Source organism: Balaenoptera ricei, chromosome 10 (genome assembly GCF_028023285.1).
Source record: "Balaenoptera ricei isolate mBalRic1 chromosome 10, mBalRic1.hap2, whole genome shotgun sequence".
NCBI lineage: Eukaryota > Metazoa > Chordata > Mammalia > Artiodactyla > Balaenopteridae > Balaenoptera > Balaenoptera ricei.
Window position 1 is genome coordinate 5,429,239 of NC_082648.1, and position 17,352 is coordinate 5,446,590.

The 17,352-nt window shown below is 46.2% G+C and overlaps 1 protein-coding gene across 2 annotated transcripts in view; it reads right to left on the bottom strand.

Annotated features, from left to right (window-relative positions):
* Positions 1-17,352, bottom strand: part of ANO2 (anoctamin 2) — a 361,403-nt gene that overhangs the window by 86,408 nt on the left and 257,643 nt on the right. For both annotated transcript variants that reach the window (XM_059935146.1, XM_059935145.1), the window contains 2 exons: positions 10,922-10,996; positions 1,153-1,348 (listed from right to left, as the gene is read on the bottom strand). In XM_059935146.1, the coding sequence (XP_059791129.1) occupies positions 1,153-1,348; positions 10,922-10,996 (271 nt within the window). The remainder of the gene's footprint in view (positions 1-1,152; positions 1,349-10,921; positions 10,997-17,352) is intronic.

Below are 17,352 nucleotides of genomic sequence, written 5' to 3' on the forward strand. Positions count from 1 at the left end.
CCTGACATCCACGTCCACTTATTTCCGAGCTCTCCCACTGGATGCCCTCACCCGGAGCCTCTCCTGAGCCCCCAGGAGTGTGGGATGCTCGTCCCAAGTGCTGTCATGGAACCCTGTATCCCAGCAAACACACTGAAGTGGAATTCTCCGCTCACTTTTCTTAAGAAACGTATGAAGGAACACAGATAACACTTCTATATAAACATGCACATGCCCAAAGACGGCGGAACGGCCAGATGGTAAATCGCCTACATCCACATAGAAACCAAAGTCAGTGCCCACCGTGAGTAGCAGCCACGCCAGGGAAGGCACTGAAAGAGTCACTGGCATTAGTGAAACCTTTCCTGATTCTCTGAGCCGCCAGGAAAGGCTCTTGAAGAGGGGTTACCCTGTCAAGTGTCTGCTTCCAACTGGTTAGTACTGTAAAGACATCCCATCATTAATTCAACTCCCCGGAGGTGAGTGAGAGGCTGAGACTGCTGGTCCCTGGATTCAGCAAGGGAAAGAGATGCCTCCAGGCCAGCCAGGATGAAGGCAGTGAGGAAAGGGTCTCACCCTCCACCCCGACGTCTAAGAAGCAGAAGTGCCAGAAAGCGGTGCTCAAGCAATGGCAGCCTGTGGCTCAAATGACACGTCTGAATATTGAGGCCACTGCATTTTTCTCACTGGCTGGAAGCTTGGGAAGCCTGATACACCTCTTTGAAGTCTGCTCAGGGCCTGGGGTATGCGTGGATTTGTTGGGACCTCTGACAATATGGGGATAGATAAGACGCTCTTGGACTCAAGTGTCAAGAGGCTTTCCCAACTTTATAAACACTGCTGGGGAAATGAGGAGAACTGAAACTCTGCCTTTTTTTAGCAGGAAGTGTTGAACACCTCTTGCTTCTAGGCTGAGCTAAAAAGAACAGACCCCATGATTAATCTTGGGGGATAACAAGGCCATCCACCTGGGCTATTGATCGAGAATGTTCCAGGAAGGATTCCTGCTGGGGCGGAGGCCCTACAAGGACACACCGTGCACCTCCTCATTTCTCCAAGTGCACTGGACTTCCTTTTTTTTATGTTGGGTCATTGGCACCAAAAACCCTGCACACACTGAACTGACCACCTCAAGGGGGCCCGGGGCAAACATGCAATGTGGTGATACGGTACCGATTTTGGTGAGCCACTTGGCCACGGCGCCGTAAATCTCATCCAGGATGAGGATGACCACGAGGTTGATGATGACCGCCGTGGCTGTCACGGTCACCCGGACGTTGGAGCGTGTGGCCTTGTTGAGAGACAGAGCAGCAGCGGTTGTGATGCGATAGACAATGACCCCAAAGACAATGGAGAACGTCAGGGCAATCTGTTCGGGAAAACAGGGAGAGTCACACGTCAGCGGACAGCAGTTATTGCCCACCTATTACTTGAGTCTGCTACGTCGGGTGCTATTAATCTGGAGTCCACCGGTGGGCAACGAGGCACTGCCAACCTCGGAACTCATGCAAATTCCCGGTACGGGGGCATTTTCCAGGGGAGAATGTCTTTCATGTTTATCAGATTCCAAATGGCCTATAACACACACCCACAAACTAAGGTTACCCTTGGGGGTGGGGAATACAGAGGTAGGGGGAAAAAACTTCTGAAAATTGTAAAGCACCATAGAATTTAAAGAGTCTTTCATTCAATTACAAAAAACTGTAAAACCTGTTTAGAAGTCTTATAAATAAAAACTAATATCTAAAAAAGTAAAAAAAAAAAAAAAAAAAAAAAAAAAGAGAAACTACGACTGAAACGCTGGATATGGTAGTGTGTGCGACACAACGTGGTGTGATTTCTTTCATTAGGGAGCTTTCAATCCACTATGGGGATAAGTTCAACCAGAGTAAAGAGTAAATAATAAATAGTAAATAATGTAGTCGTGTCAAATGAAGAGTGTAGTTGTGAACAGGACTGAGAGTACAGAGGGGTTCGGGGAAGAGTTTGCGGAGCTAGTGGATTTCAGCTGGGCCTTCGATGAAAGGCAATAGGGAGCCCTTGAAGATGTTTGAGCTGGGAAGGGTTGGGGTCAGAGCTTGGTGGGGTGGGTGCAGGAAGGCTGCCCAAAGGAGAAAAAAGGGAAAGAAACCCCGAGCAAGACTTTTAGACTCTCAGTCCTCAGGGTGAATAAAGCATCGCTCTAAGATTTCTCGACCAGGCAATTTGCAGGGGAGCACTCAGATTTCTCACTGGCACAGCGATCTCTGGCACTATGCTTAGAAGGCAAGTTTACCAGCCCCTTGACCTCGAGGGCCAGCCCCATTTCCTTTTCCCAGAACCTAAGAATAATAAGGTGCTCTCCCAGAGACCAGCTCCCTTTCCCCTCCCACCACAGTGGAGGAAGGGCCATTTCCATGCACCACGAGGATGTGAGGAGAAGACAGTGCCCGGCAGAGGGCTGAGAGGGAAGAGCAAGGTGTGCGCCCTACTCAGAGCAAAACGTTCTAACGCGTTTCTGTCCAGCGGAGTCTTCTTTCTTAGAATTCTTTCCGCAGGAAAGGAAAGATTCAGGTCACATTTCTTCTGGGGTGGGGAAGGGGGGTGGCTGCTGGCTGTGGAGGACTAAACGGAAAACATGGGGAGAGAACGGGGCAGGTGAAAGGTTCCTCTGAAAAAACACACTGTCCGACGGACGATGGGCGTCCCCTCCCTAGAAAAAAGGGAAGGGAAGTGTGGGAGGGGAGGGGAGGAGAGGAGTGGGGAGGGGACTCTGGCTAGGCAGCGCTTTGCAGTGTGAATGACACTCCGGTGGGCTGTGATGGGGAATGGGTTGCAGATGTGTCCCTGTATGGAAGCCTTCGGACCTCTGGGGGTGCTGGTGGCAGCCTCAGCAGTGTGTCCCCATGTGCTTCACAAACATTAGTGCTTGCCTTGTGGCCACGGTGAGAAAAAGAAGCCCTCCGTAAGAAAGGCAGGATGGCAGCAGCCTCCAGGTAGAGGGTGTGTGTGTGTGTGTGTGTGTGTGTCAGGCAGGGCGGAGGAGAGGTTAGATGGGAAAAACACTCCGTGGGGAGGCCCCTCCTTTGATGGGGGTGCAGGTGGGTGCAGAACCCCAGCCTCCAGGACCGGGGAGGGATGACTACCGTGGACGGACGTGGGGAAACCTGGACATGACGTCACCGCCCTCCAACGATGTAGACATTGCATTTCCCTGTCCTCTGGGATTGTCACTGCCAGACAGTGTGGGCCTGGAAAATGTGGTGTGAGATTCTTTCCCCCCAGATCACTTCTGCTGTGAAGACCAGTGATGGAAGTACTGATGCGGGGCGTGCCAGGGTACCGAAGAGCGACTGTGTGTGTGTCTATTTGGGGTTGGGTGTGGGGGGATGACTGGGGAAAACAACGATGCCAGAAACATCCCTTGCCTTGGGGTTCAGGGGGTGGGGAGGAGATCAGCTTCCATCCTCCTTCTCTAAGAGGCCAAGCTGGGGGTAAGAACACGCTTCCCTGCCACTCAGAGTGTGGTTTGGACCTGCTGCCTCAGCTGGGAGCTAGAGAAACAGGCCGAATGGCAAGCACCAGTCTAGACCTACTGACTCAGAATATGCAATTTAACAAGAGTCCTATTCCTCTAGAGGCACTGCTCCACTCACTCAGGGAAGCCCTTTCCCCATCCCCCCACCTCCTTGGCACCTCCATGCCCCTCCCCAGCCCTCGGATGCTGTGCTCTGCCATCCTAACTTCTCTGATCTTGATTTTCCATCCCACTATAGAAATCCACTTCTGAACCTCTCCTTTGGTGTTTCCCACAAGCACCTCAAGATTCACAGTTTTCAAGCCAGAAGAGCTTGGAGAGCACCGACCCAGACCCAGTCCCAGGACCATTTTGCAGATGTGGAAACAGGCGTGGAAAGTGAAGCGATTTGCTCAAGGTCACAAGGCATAGACTACAACCCTAGCCTCCGAGATCACTGTAGGAATTAAAGAGTTTTAGCATTTAGGGATCATCCATGTCCAGCCTTTGATCTCATATACAAGGAAACTGAGGCCCAAGAAGCAGCAATGGGATTGGTCCAAGATCCGGGTGGTACGTGGCAAAGCCAAGATACTCATGGTCGTAACATCACCACCAACAACAGCTAATCCACGTGTGCTCTCTTGATTTCATGATTCGAGCCATATCTGCCCTAGCATGAATCTCTACAACAATCACACAAGATATGCCTTTTGCAGATGCAATTCAGTGCCATCCAGGATTTGAACCCTGCTCTATGGCTGCAAGGTCGACAATCCCATCCTGACATTAGAACCCAGGTCTTTTGGCACCAAGCCCAGTATTATTTTCATCACTTTGGCTGTATTATTGATTTTGTTTATTAAATTCAACAAATATTTTCTGACCACCTACTGTGCTGCAATAAGTGTATTTCATGTATGTGATCAGGTCCCCCAACTAAGCCAAGAGTGGGGATTGGTCTTGCACTACGTTCTGTGCCTCATGCCAGTGCAGAGAGGTGCCTCCTGTGTGGAACCTGTTTGGTAAAGACTTGCCGACCCTCAGCTCTGGGCAATCTCGCCCCCTGCACTTGGTCGCCTGCATCATGGCCTCTGTGATTCTTGGTGTTTTGGGGTTTTTTTTATATACAATTGTTAAAAGTTACTTTCCATTTACAGTTATTACAAATTATTGGCTATATTCCCTGGGTTGTACAATACATTCTTGTGGCTCTTGCTGTTTGAATCCCATAGCTTTACTTGGGGACACAGCCAAATAGCAGTGGAAGTCAGGCTACGGAGTCCAGAGCCCTAATTTCACACTAAGAGAGAGATGGGAAGGAGAGCTGGTCTGGTCCCTACCCTCCAGGACTTGCACCCTGAGTCGAAGCTGAGAAAACCATGGCACACAGACAGCAAGGATGAGCCTAGTAGCAGCTGGACAGAGTGACGGGCCTCCGTTCAGGAGCTTCTAGAATGTTCTGGGCAGAGAGCAGGGGGGTTAGTCAGAGAAAACGCCACAGAAGAAGCTGTGGGACCATTTCCTATGGGAAGGCTTGGAGGAAAGAATAAGCAGAAGCAAGTAAAATGCACAAAGCAGAGCAACCCCTGCTGAACCAGTGGGAGAGCGGCCCGGTTGAGGGCACAGCCCACAGTAGTAGCTCAATTTGAAAAAATACACACACCAACAACTCTATCATTGACATACCAACTTGTCTCTGGCACCTGCTTAATTAATTTATTTTCTCATGCGGTCATTCATGAAACATGTCTTGAGCCCCTACTGTATGCCAGTTACTCTTCTGGGTATCAGGGATACAGTAGCGAACAAAACAGACAGAAATTTCCGCCCTCGTGGCGTTGACCTTCTAGAGGGGAAAGACAGACAAACTCATAAGCAGGTAACATAGATAGTATGTCAGGTGCGATCAGTACTCTACAAACAAATAAAGCAAAACGGGAGCATAGAGATAGGGTGCAACTTAAAACAGGGCAGGGTCAGGAAAGGCATAGGTGAGAAGGTGACATTTCAGCAAGGACCTAAAGGAGGAAATCGGAGAGCTGGGGGTTCAGGCAGGGGGTGGCTGAAGCAGTGAGCGAAAGGCGAGAGTGGGAGTGGAAGATGGGTGTTGGAGGGGAGGAACTGTAATATAAGGATGTCAGCTTCTACACTTCATGAGATGGGAGGCCTTTAGAGAGTTTTGAGCGGAGGAGTAACGTAACATTTGAAAAACATCAACAGGCTGATGATCTGTCGGGGGACAGCGTAACAGACAGGCAGACGAGGTAGGAGATCACTGTGATAATCCAGGTGATGGAGGAGGGTTTCTGATGGCTGGTTCCCGAGATACAAACAGAAGTCAATGATTGTCTTGGGCGTGGGAGTAAAGCTCAGACACCCAGCTCTAGAGGCAGGACATTGCCTCTGGTAATCCCCTCCCACATAAAAAGGAAACAAAAAGAGGGTTAATTCAAAAAGGAAGGAAACTTTAGCTCAACACACTGGGTTGGAGAAGAAAGAGAAAATTCATCTTTGTCCATCCTGGCCTCTCCCACGGGTGAGGAAGATGAACACTGCACTGGGCTTTTCTTTGCTCTCGTCACCCCATGAAAAATATCCCCAACTGACGACAGACTGGCATCACTAAAACCCTCCTCATCGTCATGGTCCTGGCGTCTTCTGCCAGGGTTTCATCACAGGGGGTGAAGGAGGAAATGATATCAGATACTCAAGTTCGTTGCCATAGATGCCTTTGACTAATTCCATAACAAAAAACACTCTTTTATACACACCATCCTGACTCCTTTATCTCAGATTCCACACCTTGTTCTAGGGAAATGCCAAGCCCCTTTCTGGAGAAGACTGGGTTTTTTAAAAAATGAAAAAAAAAAAAAAAGGGAAAAAGTTAGTGTAAAATAAGGACTTTTAAAAAATCAAATTGGTAGGGGACTATATCATTTATTGTCCAACCTGGAATACTTTTGAAAGTAGAAAGGAATGCTAGTCATGATGATCTCAGTCAACAAGCCTAGGCCAGGACTAGTCCAGAGCACCTGCCTGCACGAGGTGATCTTCCTACCACTCTACTCCCAGTTCCCAGCACCTGCTGGCTACAGATAGCTGGGGGACCCCAGGCAGAGTGAGATGCTTCAATGAGTTCTTGATTCTGATACAGAATCTCCTGTTGGTATCAAGATTTGGAGTTCGGCGGGGTTGAGAAAGGGAAGATAAGAGATAATCATTTATTATTTCTGAACGCCACAAAAACATTTTCCCACCCTTGAGTCTAGCTTTAGAAGGTCTCCACGAAATTTTTTTAAAATATTGATTTATTTTTTTTGGTCACGTCATGCAGCATGGGGGATCTTAGTTCCCCTACCAGGGACCGAACCCATGCCCCCTGTAGTGGAAGCATGGAGTCTTATACACTGGACTGCCAGGGAAGCCCCACCCATGGAATTTTTAAAAAATTAGAACATTGAGGAGATAGCCCTCCATTGACCTGATTTTCAGTGTTTGTCAATAGTGATGTCTACTTGTTGTAGACAGTGATCATGATGATGTTACAAGGTCTTCTCTCAGGCAGTAGATAAGCTTCTATTTTCAATCCTCTCCCTCCCAGACCTATCAGTGGCATCTGACACAAGTGATGGCCCTCCCCTTGCAATACCTTCTCGGCTTCGGGGACCCTCCCCTCTCCCCTGGCTCTTCCTTTTCAACCTTCTCTTTTGGCTCTTCCTCGTGCTCCCAAATTTTCACATTACAGCATCTTGGGACTCAGTCCTTGGACCTTTTCTCTATCTCTCCTCACTCCCCTGGGGATCTCATACAACCTCAGGGCTTTAAATACCATCTCTACCATCTGATTAGGGCTCCAGCCTGGGCATCTCCTCTGAACTCCAAATTTATATCCATCATGCAGGCAACTCCAGGATTCCTAGGGATAACTCTAGCCTTTGGAAGATAAAAACCTCAGAGTCATCCTTGACTTTTCTCTGTTTTACATCCCATGATGAAATTCTTTGGGGTCTACTTTTTCTGCACTTAAATGCATTGTCATTTGCGTGGATCTGACTCTTGATTTTCTGTTTTGTTCTACTGGTCTAATTCCCTATTTCCACCCCACCACCACATTGTCATACTTATTATTGTTTTATAATAAGTTTCTGTTTGGTAGAGCACCATATCCCTCCTGATTCTTCTTCAAGAGTGTCTTGACTCTCCCTAGCCTTTGCTCTTCCATATACATCATCAAGGAGACAAGGACCTTAGAACTTTATTGTTCTATTTATTGCCCACCCAACTTACAGACTAGTGTTGTGTATATTTTAAATTCTACCTTATTTTTAATCCCATGAGCCGTCATCATTATTGTTTTCACAGTCGAGGTTCATACAGATTTTCCCACTTATTTATCACTTTGATTGTTCTTCATTTCTTTTTAAAACTATGGTTTTCCATATGGGGTCATATCTGAAGCACATAATTAGAATTCCTTTAGTAAAAGATTCAGTTGGTGGCAAACTCTCAGTTTTTGTCTATAAATATCTTTATTTTATCCTCATGATATTTCTAAATGATATTCTTCCTGGTTATAGAATTCTGGATTAGTAATTGTTTTCTTTTCAGCACATGAAGATAACATGTCATTTCTAATTGCTATGAGAAATCAATGGTCAATCTAACAGCCTTTTTATTGAAGGTCACTTGTCTTTTGTTTTCTGACTGCATTTGAGATTTTTCTTGTGTCTTATATAGTCTGTGATTTCACTATGATGAATCTAGATGTATTTTATTTTTTTCTGCTTGGGTTTCATAGGGATTCTTCAATCTGTGGGTTGGAATTCTGTAGCAGATTAGGAAACCATCAGTCATTATATTTCATTCATTAACTTTTCTCTTTCCTCTTTGTCCAGTAGTGCAATGAAATGTATGTTAAATCTCATTCTATCAATATTTCCAAATCTCTTAATTTCTCTTCTATATAGTTTATCTTTTGCCTCCCCCTGCTGCATTATGGATAATTTCTTCTAACCTATACTTCAGTTCACAAATTATCTCTTCAGCTGTGTCTAGTTTGTTGTTTTATATATATGTATAATACATACAACATTCATATACATGTAGAATGTATTATATATTCATATATATGTATTTCATATTCATGTATTTTCTTATTTCTAGCAGATTTATTGGTTGGTTTTCAAATCTTCTAAGCCGTTTTTTTCAATAGTTTCTTATTCTTTGCAGATTTTTCAAGCTTGATGTTTTAACTTGTAACTGGTATTTCCAGTATCTTTAGTCTTTGCTGTCCTCATTGTTCTTTCTCAAGGTGCTTTAGCTTCTTGTGTAATTGGTTGTATTCTCTTCGTTGCCCTTGAAAATTCTTTTGGGGGATTTCTTGAGGCCTAGCATGAATCTGCCTTCCTCCAGAGAGAACTTGTATTTGCTTCTGCTGGGCACCTGGGAGCACTGCTAGTTCCAGACCAAGTCCACAACCTGAGGTTCCCGATCCTCTCCTGTGATGAACCAAGCTGTAAATCCACCATGGGGACTGCCCATAGCCACTTCTTGGGGACAGGGCTTTTGTTTCCCTTTTTCTCCCTATTCTACTTAGAAAATAACAATTTTCTCTGAAGTCCCAGAGTTGGGGGTGGGGGGTGGCTAGTTATTCATCTTCATTCTGAGAGTGTAGTCCTTTGGTGTTCCAATTTAATTTGGTGAGGACTTCCTGCTAGAAGCTCTCTTTGAGCCAGTCATACCCCCTGATTTCCATCCTCCTTGCCCCATAAAAACCACCAAAGCCCAAGCCCGAGTTTGCCTAGATGGGAAAATGTCCTCAAGGTTAAAGCAGCATTAGTGCCCAGATATTTGTTTCCTTGGTCCCATTTTCCTTTAGAGTTCAGTCTAGTATTCCTGACTATCCTGTCAGGCCTTCAAGCTTTAAGAAGACTGAAAAATATATTTATCCACAATTTTTTGCTACTTTCAGCAAGATGGGATGCTACAAATATCCTAACCTACCACTGCTGGAGATGGAAGTCTATTTTACTTATCTGTTTTCTTATTTATGCACGTATTTGTTATCTGTCAACTCCTTAAGGGACAGATTATTTTATTTTAGTTTCTACTCTATGCCCAATGCCTAAGAATAGTGTCAAGCACATAGCTGGCACCCATGAAATATTTTCTGAATGAATGAATAAACTCCTTGACAACATTATGCGTATTGTGGGAGGCTTGGAAGTGCTAAATTAAACTTTATACCATCCAGCTTAACACACTGCAACTCACCACATATTCTTGAATAAATTCCACTCTTCTTAAGCAATAAGGAGGTTCCAAGTGTAGACTTCTAAGCTCTGGCAAGGCACCCAGCACCTCTGCACTTCAGAAGTGTTGAAGCACATGGTGCCCATGCATCTTTCACTTTTTAAACTTCTGAGATTAGGACACGATTCCCGTCCTCAATGATCACAACGGCAGTAATAATGGAAATAGTAACCTCAGGCCAGGGTCAGAGTTACCTCTGGCCAATGGGTCCAGAAAATTATTATAATTTCAGTCCCTATTTCTGGAATAAGCAATCCCTCCCCAACCCCACAACTAACGTGTAGTCCTGCTTGGAAATGCTGTAAGGACAGAGGTTCCCATCTTGAATACTAGAAGGAGTCCCCCCACAGACAGGGGGCAGGTGTCTCTGTGCCCCGAGATCAGTCCTCTGAGTTTCCCCTTCCCGAGGTCTCCTCGCTTCAGTTCCTGTTGTCTCACCCCTCGTTGGCTCCCAGGAATGACTTACTACCACTTCACTGATCAAGTCAGATATGAATCACAGACCCATTCCTCACCTTCTCCGACACAGTGGAGACCATCTGGGTCTCTCCAAAGGGCTCTTCCAAACTCTCAGGGAGAAGACAGGGAAATAAAACACAGCAACTACAGGGAGGCTAAAGAATCAGGCTTACAGAGCCCGAGCCGGCTGTCTTCTGTGGCTTCCAGAAGCTGTTCTTTTCCACCAGCCACCAGGGAGAGCCTGCCTGCAGCTCCAACAGGCTGCCACCATTCTACAGCCGCCTTCCCTGCACAGGTTAAGACCTTCTTTCAAGGTCTCCATCTGCCGCGACGTGGGAGACACCTTCTCACAACCCACCCCTGGAAACTCCATCTTCAAACATCTGTGGTCAAGGCTGGGAAGACAGAGCCCCCCCCTTCTATGGCCACTGAAGGCCACTGACCCTCCCAGGGCTGATGTTCTGTCTGAGGGAATCACCTTCCCCGCTTCGGGTAACCAAGAGCAGCAATGGCCTGGCTATCACGGGAGATGCTGTCCCTCTGGAAGGACTGTGGCTTCGTCTTCACTAGTCCCTCATTGTCCCCACAGCATAACAGACTAACACCCCCAGCGTTCACACAGCAGGATCCACATGCACACGTCACGAGCAGGTGTTTCCGCCAGGAGATTACCATGAACAAGATGGAGGCGAAGTTCATCAAGTAACCCGGGAGACGATCTTTCCAGGTCAGCTTATCTGCATCATCCTGGGGAGAAACAGGAGAACAGTGACCGTCAGACGCCACAAATAACAGATACAAAATGTCTCTCGATTTCCCATAAATGTGAATATTAGCAATCATTCATCACTCTATGTAGGTATTTTTCTAGTCCGTGATGCCTTACCCTGCACATCAACAACAGCCCTCCTAATTTTGTGATTTTTAGGTAGCCTGGAAAATCTGTGGTGAAAAGAGGACAATATTTGATTTCAGCCTCATACTGGGCTGAAGTTTTAGTTCAACCACTCATCAGCGGTGCGATCTTCGATGTGTCTCTTAACGTGTCTGACCTTCTATTTCTTCATCTGTAAAGTGGTCACAGTCGTGACCCCCATCCTGGCTTACGCACAGGATGGTTTTATATGTTTCCTTTTTATTTTAATGAGAAGCAGGTGAAAACAAGAGACAGGTGACAGATACAAACGACCACAGGGCAGCATCCTAGAACAGATCATCATTTAAATCAAACACTGACCATTGACCTTAGATCCTAAGTGTACAAATTACCCACAATTTTTGTTGTTCAACAACCTGTATGTGTTGTCGTCTGTTTCCTCCAAAACAACCGTTCTCCCCTGGTCACAAATGCAGACAATTCAAGATGCAGGTTAAGCTGACGCCTTGCTGTCAGTCTGGCTGAGAACCAGACTGGATCCAGTCCACAGGCTGCTCTCCTTGGGACCACCATATCCCTGACCACATCCTCCTTCAGCACCCCCTAAGGACCCTCATCTGGTAGGGTGATGCCAACAAGGTATGAGTGGTAAAAACCTCTGCCGATTAATATCCACATAATTTTAGCCCAGGCACCTGATTCATCTGAGCTGCAGTTCTTTAAAATTAGAATTGATACAGTGTCCTGCTGACACTGTATCAATTCAAGGTTGCCGTGGAGACCATCTGAAGCCATGCTGGGGAGGATGCCAGGAAAATGGCAAAGCCCTCCATGCTGGCGAGGTAGGGCCCGCTGCACTTCTGTAGCGTGTCTGAATCTAAGTCAGCAAGCGAGAGTTCCAGGGCCTGCTCGGTTTCTCTCTTCCCTCCTCACCACGATTTCAGAACACACCTGATCTAGCTCTAGCAATGGTGCCATCTAGTCTTTGAAAGCCTGTGCTATGGGCGAAGGGCCTTCTTGGCCTCGAAGGCTTCTTCCTAAAGATCTTTGTGCGCCCACTGTGTGCAGACCTTAGGGCCAGGCACGGTGGGGAGACAGAGCACAGTGGACATGGTCACTGCCCCTGGGGGGCTCCCAGTCTAATGAGATGGTGACACCCACACACCAAAAGAGCTTGCCAGTTTGGGAATGCAGGTTATCCTGGGAGTGAGCCTGGGGGGGATTTGAGGAAAGGAATGGTGTGTCTTTCTCATGGCGTGTCTGGAGCTGAGTACAGGGTTGAGCTGGCTTAAATGGGGGTGGAAATGAGCGTTAAGGCTGCAGTCCTTCAGTAACGAGCGCTTTCATTTACTCGTGATGTCAACAAGGGATGCTCAGTTTCTCCTAGACCCTGATAGGATCAGGTCTCCAGACTCTGTGCCCAACAGATTTTCTATCACGCAATGAGAACAAGGTCACTGCAGGTCGTGACCATGCACAGATGGAACTATAAAAACCTATTTCTATTAGGACTGGAGCAAGTCTTCCCAATGAGGCCAAACATCAAAAGGGACCAGCATGCCTTTCTCTTTTCTTCCAGTATTCATTCTTAGTTTCACTCACACTAGTGGTATTTTCCTTTAAGATTCTGATGAGGAAAACTGAAGATGGGCAGGTAGATGATAACCCCGTAGGGATTATGAAAAGAAGTACAGGGGTGTGTGGTGGAGCTCGTCCTGAGGCCTCTCTCACTACAATGAAGGTTTGGATGATTCTCTGACTCTTCCTGCTCTCTGGCCTGGGGATGAGAGGATCCGCCTTAAAGATCAGCAAACCAGGTGTGCTCAGAAATACCAGCGGTGGGGAGGGAAGGGGGAACTCCAGCTACCGGTTCTGTGTCACCAGTTCCTCCCCAGTGGGGCTCCCTGAGTGGCGAGCAGGGCAAGGAGAGGTAAAAAAAACCTGTGCTTGGTCCGTGAAATGAGAGGAAAGGGCGAGAAAGCAGTCAGTAAGGATGAGACCAAGCTCAGAGTGGTCCTCAGGGATAAGACGGACAGTCCTGGAAGAGATGGGGGGAAGGGAAATACAAGCAGACAGCAGGAAACATGGCCCCAGATGAAACGGGCTCAGAAGTAAGTATAACCATAGAGGATGACTAAGCAACCCAAGGGAGGGGCTGGGCGGCTGAGATGGTTTTGGCTAAGGTTCCTGCCAGGTGTCGTCCACCTTCTTCAGGCCAGGGACCAAGCTGGATGAGGTCCCAGCCTCTACCCCGCAGTGACAACTCTGTCCTGGAGAATGAGTTTTGGTTCTGTTCTACTCAACAAACGTGGTCTGAGTGCCTGGGATGGGCCGGGCTCTGGGCCGGATGCGGAGGACACAGAGGGGAGAAGTCTCTGTCCTGCCCAGAAGGAGCTCCATTGCCACCCACAAAACACGGAGAAGGATTTCAGAGCTATTCCTAGTAAGGAAGGTGGCGTTATTATTTTGCATAAAAATGAGGCATAACTAAAAAGCAACTGAATTCGACGTCCTCTCAAAGCAACTATCTTAAAGAACAATACTCACTTTGATATATATGTTCTGGTATTTGCTGAAAAATCACTCTCCACCCACGTTTACACCGATGAGCCCTTTTTTCTAGAAGTGATAGCTTCCAACATACACACAGTTCTCCTACATTCAGACACTTTCCAAACACAAGCACTGAGAGAACACAGAGATTACAGGCTGCCTTCCAAGCTCCCGAAGTTACTAGTAAAGATGACAGTGAGTCAAGTGGCCTTTATGTATAATAACTGGCTCTGGTAACAGAAGCTAATTAGAATCTCCAGTCACTGGCACATGAAAGACATGCAGATTCATGGCAAAATACCATCCAGTTAACTACGCTCTGCGTGAAAGTCACATAACCAGCTACGGGATGGTAGAAGAAAAGGAGAACTTGGAACCAGAACTTCTGAATTCAACTCTTGGTTCTAATACTTACTAGTCAAGTGACCTTGGGAAATTCCCAGAACCTCCATTTCCTCATCTGTAAAGTAATTATATTCCTTATCTGTAGAAGGTATAAATGGTGACATCTATTGCACCAAATTGCCATGCGTTTTATATTAATTAGCCAACCCTAATTGGGAGGGACCAAGCCAGTGCACCTGCAAACACAGGTAAGCGAGAACTCTCAGCCACTCCCTCTCCTTTTAACACAGAGATGATAACACTTGTCCCACCAACGTAGCAGAGGTCGTGTGTGGTCCCATGGCTGAACGCCTGGGAGAGAGCTTTGTCAACTCTAAGGCATCACACAAAAGTAAGGTCTAATCAGCTTCACGATTATATCAGAAGCAGGTGGCTAGGAAGCACTCAGCTAATTCACCATTGTTAAGCCATGAGCCTAGCTGTCATCCATGCTCGTGTCCTTGTCCTTGGACTACGGCTCCCACTTCTGAGTCTCCAAACAGGAAGCAGCACGGCAACAACCACATAAAACCACACAAGTGTCCTTTTGACAAACTGAACAGCTGGAAATGCAATAACTGTAAACGCAGTAGATGAGACTACTATTCAAGCAAATCCCTTGGAGGGCAACCTTGAAAAGTGGCCAATCATCCCTGAGTTGGTATTTTTTTCAATTAAGGTATGAATTTACATACAGTAAAATTCACCTTTATTAGTGTGCAGTTCTGCGAGTTCTGATAAACACGTATGTATTGTCATGTAACCATGACCACAATCAAGATACAGGACCATCACTTCCTCAATCCTGCCCACATGTCTCTTTGTGGTCCATCACCTCCCTCAATCTCCAGCTCCTGGCAAGACCTGTTCTCTGTCCCTTTAGTGTTGCCTTTTCCAAAATGTCATGGAAGTAAATTCACACAGTAGGGACCCTTCTGAGTCTGACTTAGTGCACTTAGTGCACTTTCCTCACTTAGTGCACTGCTTTTGGGATTCACCCCTGCCGCATTCTCAGAAATTTGTTCCTTCTTATGGCTGAGTACTATTTCACCATATGGATGTGTCATGTTTCATTTAACCACCCCTGGCTGACAGATGTTTAGATTGCTTCCAGTTGTTGGCAATTATGAAGAAAGCTGTTGGAAGTATTTCTGTGCTGGTTTTGGTGTGAGTATAGGTTTTAGGGAAACACCAAGTAGTGGAGATGCTGAATCATGGGTTGAGTGTATATTTGGTTTATAAGCAACCGCCAGACTGTTTTCCAAAATGGCCATGCTATTTTTGCATTTTCACCAGGAACATATGAGAATTCCTTCCTCTACTTTCTTTGCTTTAAATAAACTTTTCTATTTTAGAATAGTTTTAGATTTACAGAAAAGCTTCAAAGACGGTACAGAGTATGTGTGTGCGTGTGCATATATGTATGTGTGTGCGTATATATATATATACACACACACACACACTCTGCACCCAGTTTTCCTATTATGTTAGTATGAGTACATTTTTTCCAACCAATGAACCAATTTTGTACATTATTATGAATTTAAAGTTCACACTTTATTTGGATTTTCTTAGTTTTCACTTAATATCCCCTTTCTGCTCCAGTCCCATCCAAGATTCCACATTATATTTAACCACCAAGTCTTCTTAGGCAACTCTAGACTATGACGGCTTCTCAGACTTTTCTTGTTGTTGATGACCTTGTCATTTTTGAGAAGTACTGGTCAAGGGTTTTGTAGAATGTTCCTCAGTATGGGCTTGTCTGAAGTTTTTCCCCTAATTAGACTGAAGTTATGGGTTTGGGAGAGGAAGACCACAGAGGTAAAGTATCATTTTCATCTCATCATATCAAAGGGACAGGCTATAATATGACCTGTCACTCATGATGTTAACCTTGATCGCTTGGTGGAGGTAAGTGTTCGTCAGGTTTCCCTGCTGTAAAGTTACTCTTTTCCCCCCTTGTCACACTTTACTCTTCAGAAGGAAGTCACTATGTACAGCCCACATTTAAGGGGTAGGGAGTTACAGTCTACCTCCTTGATGGGGTAGTATCTGCAGATTCCTCCAAGCTTTTAATCCAGATTTTTATAACATTTTAGATTTACTTAAAGCAGGGCTGTAGAAAAGAGATGCTCAGTTACACCAATGTGAAACCAATGCAGACTGCTCTGAACTCAGTAAAGGAGAATGAAGATGATAAATGCCTACTGCTCAGGAAGCATCATGCCTGGGACAGAACTGGATTTGGCCTTCAAAGGAAACCAGCTGTGGTCCTCTTTCTTTGGGGAACGCTACAAGGGGCAGGAAGCCAAACACCATCATTGTCACCTGCCTCACCCCCTCCAGCTAATAATCGGAGGGTTGTGAATAGATAGGCTCTGGTTTCCATTAGAACGTTCAGACATTGAGCCTCTGTTCCTGCAAATATTTGGGGGGCAGTGTCAAGGAGAGGGAAAAATGGTGCATTCGGAAATACAAGACCAGGGCTTCATCCCTGTCTCTACCTCTTTATTAGCTGAGAAACCTTGGGCATATTACCCAATTTCTCTGTGCCCTCATAGTCTCATCTTCAATCAGACGACTGGTAAACCTGCCCTACTGAGCATTCAATGAGTACACCACATGTGTGATAGTACTGGGAAAATTGTAAGTTCTGTATAACTGTGACTTATTACTACTCCTGTTTCTATGCAGGAAGCATTCACTGAACATCAAAAGTGTACCCTGCATTGTTCTGGCACTAGGCATTGCGGATATGGAGAAGAATAGTTCACATTCTTTGCTCTTAGGGAATGCCCCAACCACTAAAAGAAACTGAGAAAGACAAACACAAATCATGAGATGATATGACACATGTCACGGGAACACAGAGAAGGGAGTTAACTACCTGCCTAGAGGGAGAAGGGAAGACTTCAAAGATGGAGAGACATTTTACTTGTGATTAAAGAATAAGAGTTTTCCAGGATGGGGACTTCCCTGGTAGGGCAGTGGTTAAGAATCTGCCTGCCAATGCAGGGGACACAGGTTCAAGCCCTGGTCCGGGAAGATCCCACATGCCGCGGAGCAACTAAGCCCGTGCGCCACAACTACTGAGCCTGCGTTCTAGAGCCCGCAAGCCACAACTACTGAGCCCGCGCACCTAGAGCCTGTGCTCCGCAACAAGAGAAGCCACCGCAATGAGAAGCCCGCGCATCACAACGAAGAGTAGCCCCCACTCGCCACAACTGGAGAAAGCCCACGCGCAGCAATGAAGACCCAACGCAGCCAAAAAAAAGAAAAAAAAAAGTTT